The sequence below is a fragment of the Phaethon lepturus genome, unplaced genomic scaffold (genome assembly GCF_000687285.1).
Source record: "Phaethon lepturus isolate BGI_N335 unplaced genomic scaffold, ASM68728v1 scaffold40416, whole genome shotgun sequence".
Lineage (NCBI taxonomy): Eukaryota > Metazoa > Chordata > Aves > Phaethontiformes > Phaethontidae > Phaethon > Phaethon lepturus.
The window spans coordinates 326-1,284 of record NW_010547672.1 but is presented as its reverse complement, the minus strand read 5'-3'; the positions used below and the strand labels follow the sequence as shown (position 1 = coordinate 1,284).

Sequence of the window (959 nt, the reverse complement as noted above, 5' to 3'; positions counted from 1 at the left end):
AAAAAGCGCCCCTTTACGTGGGCGGCGCGCCCCCCCCAGCCGTTAAAGCCAAGATAGTGGTTGGCCAACTCCTGGCACTTGCTGCTGTTGAGAGCAAGAACTTGTCGCTGAAACCCTTTCTGCCTGCTGCAAACACAAACCTGTCCAGGAAAGAAGAACCCTGGTTAGCCAAACTTTGCTTGCAAGGTTCCCACTACAGACACACCATTGATGGCTCCGGGAGAGTTATCCAAAGGTAACTTACTCCCTGACCACATGTGTGCTTCTAAGATGCGTTAAATATTTTTTACCCAGGAACAGGCCCTGCAAATTATTCCAGAGGAGGGATGCTGCCATTTTACTGGTTAAATACTACCTGGGAGCCAGCGGTGGGGGATGTCACCACGGTTGTAGCATCCAGCCAAAAGTTAGTATATTTTTTGCACAGATCGGCAAATATTTAATGTGATTCCACCCTGCTGCTGGAGGTCACGGTGCCGAGTCCTGCAAGGTTCACACCTGGGGCTGCTCTGCTTACCTTCAAAGGAGATTTCTGAAACAGCCTTTGCCCATTGCACGCGCGCTGGGCTCTGCTGGCATCTCCAGCAGAATAAAACTTGATGATGGCGTAATATCCAGGCCCAGCCACGGCAGCATTTCTGTGCGCTCGCACTGAGTAGAGAGGCCCAAATCTGGAAAACGCTGAAAACAGGGAACGCTGAGGAAAAACAAGAGAAAAAAGGGTCTTTTGAAGTATCTATGGCTACTCCAGGGGCTGAGCAACAGCGACAGAGAAGACTACTCACAAGGCCCGATTACCTAGAAAACAAGGAAAGTTTTTAGTACTGTTTAACATCAATAAGGCCTGGAACAAGCAGTAAGACTTAAGATGAGTATCTCTCCACAAAAATGACATCTCACTTGTCATCCAGCCTCCGGATCGGGAGGAGAGTGGAGCCAGACACGGGTTTTTCTGGTCC

General features: G+C 49.5%; 1 protein-coding gene across 1 annotated transcript in view; it reads right to left on the bottom strand.

Annotated features, from left to right (window-relative positions):
• Positions 1-697, bottom strand: part of RDM1 (RAD52 motif containing 1) — a gene marked incomplete at both ends in the record, with an annotated part of 2,485 nt that extends 1,788 nt beyond the window's left edge. Inside the window, 2 exons of the mRNA XM_010289725.1 lie at positions 18-140; positions 518-697. Coding sequence (XP_010288027.1) covers positions 18-140; positions 518-697 — 303 coding nt within the window. The remainder of the gene's footprint in view (positions 1-17; positions 141-517) is intronic.
• Positions 698-959: the final 262 nt, after the last annotated feature.